At 44.8% G+C, this 2,386-nt stretch overlaps 1 protein-coding gene across 1 annotated transcript; it reads left to right on the plus strand.

Moving 5' to 3' along the window:
* The first annotated feature begins 22 nt into the window (after positions 1-22).
* LOC112457528 lies at positions 23-1,351 on the plus strand. Its single transcript, XM_025020667.1, has one exon. It carries the CDS (start codon positions 23-25, stop codon positions 1,349-1,351), a length of 1,329 nt encoding a protein of 442 aa, XP_024876435.1.
* Positions 1,352-2,386: the final 1,035 nt, after the last annotated feature.

Raw genomic sequence — 2,386 nt, forward strand, 5'->3', positions numbered from 1 at the left:
AACTAGCAAAACTTTAGAGTTAATGGACATTCAAAGGTTCTACTGGTTAGATGCCTCCATTGTATTAAATTGGATATCGTCACAGTCTCGCAGATGGTCGGTATTCGTATCGAATAGAGTCGGGGAGATCCAACGTCTTACCGAAATCAGTGATTGGCATCACGTCACTTCTGCGAACAATCCCGCCGACATTTTGTCGCGTGGACTAAATCCTTATGAATTAGCCAATTCATCCATGTGGTGGCATGGACCTAGCTTTCTTCAATTGAACAACGACTGGCCGAGTAGTAGCTTCGTTCATTTAGAAAACGACCTTCCCGAGCAAAGGAAGGTTGTTACCAATGCCGCCACTGTGGATGAGTGTCTCGTTACTAAACTATTGTCCGAACGCTCAAGTCTAAACAAAATATGTCGTATAATAGCCTACTGTTTGAGGTTCTGTAGAGCATACTGTCCAAGTACGCCGACCAAAATCATAACTTCCTCTGAAATTGCTTTAGCTTTACGTCTTATGTGCAAGTTCGTGCAGAAACAAGCGTTCTCCAGTGAATACAAAGCTTTGAACCAGGGAAAATCTATTAGCACCTCGAGCGGCCTGCTATCATTATCTCCTTACATGGACGAGACCGGGGTAATGCGAGTAGGCGGTAGGTTGAAAAATTCGAATTTACCAATTGACGCGTGTCATCCCATACTGTTACCTCGTAGCCACGATCTAACTAGACACGTAATAGAGTACGAGCATGTTCGTAACATGCACACAGGAGCCCAAGCCACTATGGCGGCTATCCGACAACGATTTTGGCCTTTAGCTTTGCGATCTACCGTACGAAGGGTCATTCAAAAATGCGTAACGTGCTTTAAGTCTAAACCGCTTCAATCGCAAGCTATGATGGGTTCGTTACCCGCGAGTCGAGTCACAGTGTCTAGACCATTTTCTCGCACTGGGATAGATTATGCCGGCCCAGTAACATTACGCGAAGGTAAAAGGCGCAACGCTCGCAATCATAAAGCATATATAGCAATTTTCGTTTGTTTTGCCACTAAAGCGGTCCATATTGAGTTAGTTAGCGACTTAACTTTAGACGCGTTTCTTGCCGCGTTTAAACGTTTTATATCGCGTAGAGGCAAACCGTCTCATATGTATTCGGACAATAAGACCACTTTTGTCGGCGCTCAGAAGCAACTTAAAGAGCTGTACGATTTTTATCTTAAACAGACGAATATGTCTCAAATCGAACAATTTTGTTCCGAACAAAAAATTTCGTGGAACTTCATTCCCCCTAACGCTCCGCACTTCGGCGGATTGTGGGAAGCGGCAGTAAAATCCGCAAAATTTCACATGACATGAATCGTTGGCAAGACTCACTTGACCTTCGAAGAATTACAAACCGTGCTCTGCGAAATTGAGGCGATCCTTAACTCACGTCCCCTTACTCAGCTGAGCTCGGATCCAAACGATCTGAATTATCTTACCCCAGGTCATTTTTTGATTGGCACCGCACTGAACAGTTTTCCTTGCAGCGATTTGAGCGACGTGAATGAAAACCGACTCATGCGATGGCAACGTGTAGAGCAGATCCGACAACACTTTTGGCGCAGGTGGAGCGATGAGTATCTCCACTCTTTACAGGAGTGATCCAAATGGCAAAGTAATACGGGTATTCAACTCGAACCCAATTAGCTCGTGCTGATAAAGCAGCAAAATTTAGCGCCACTTTAGTGGACCCTAGGTCGGCGTTCAGGAGGTACATCCTGGTTCAGATAACATTGCCAGAACTGCTACCATTAAAACCTCCAAGAGTTCGTTTGTCAGACCGTTGTCTAGGCTCGCGATCTTACCGATAGACCCACCCTCAATAGCCGTCTAATTATTATTTAGCGCTAACTTTAGTCAGTAAGTCATTGTATCTATTGCGAATTATCTATGTAACTAGCTTTAAGTTTTATTCAATATTATTTGTCAAATTTTGCGATCTTATCCATTTAACAAGCGATACTTGAATAAGATTGCATGACTCTTCTCATTAGTGAGTACTTCGGGTTTTTTCTTTGAAAGTTTGTCCTTTCAAGGGGGGCGGCGTTGTTTGGTATACTAAATGTATAGCATGTTTATTTTCTGTCTCCCTCGACGAAATCACGTGTGCGAGACGTGCATTTTTTCGTGACGATCGGCTCGCGAATGTTCGGTCGCGCTCGGCATCAATCGCCTATTCGCGCGCGCTGCGTGCCGGTCCGTTCCCCTCCGCGCGCCTCGCCCCCTTAGATAGCTCTGCGAGACTCAAGGCGTAAGGCGTAACATCGCAGAGAGTCCGAATTATTTTTTTGTGTGTGCGTTATTCAAGCATACTCGTTTCTACAATTGTATCAGCGGAATCGGCTGACT

The sequence above is a fragment of the Temnothorax curvispinosus genome, unplaced genomic scaffold (genome assembly GCF_003070985.1).
Source record: "Temnothorax curvispinosus isolate PA1 unplaced genomic scaffold, ASM307098v1 QBEX01007809.1, whole genome shotgun sequence".
NCBI classification, from domain to species: Eukaryota; Metazoa; Arthropoda; class Insecta; order Hymenoptera; family Formicidae; genus Temnothorax; species Temnothorax curvispinosus.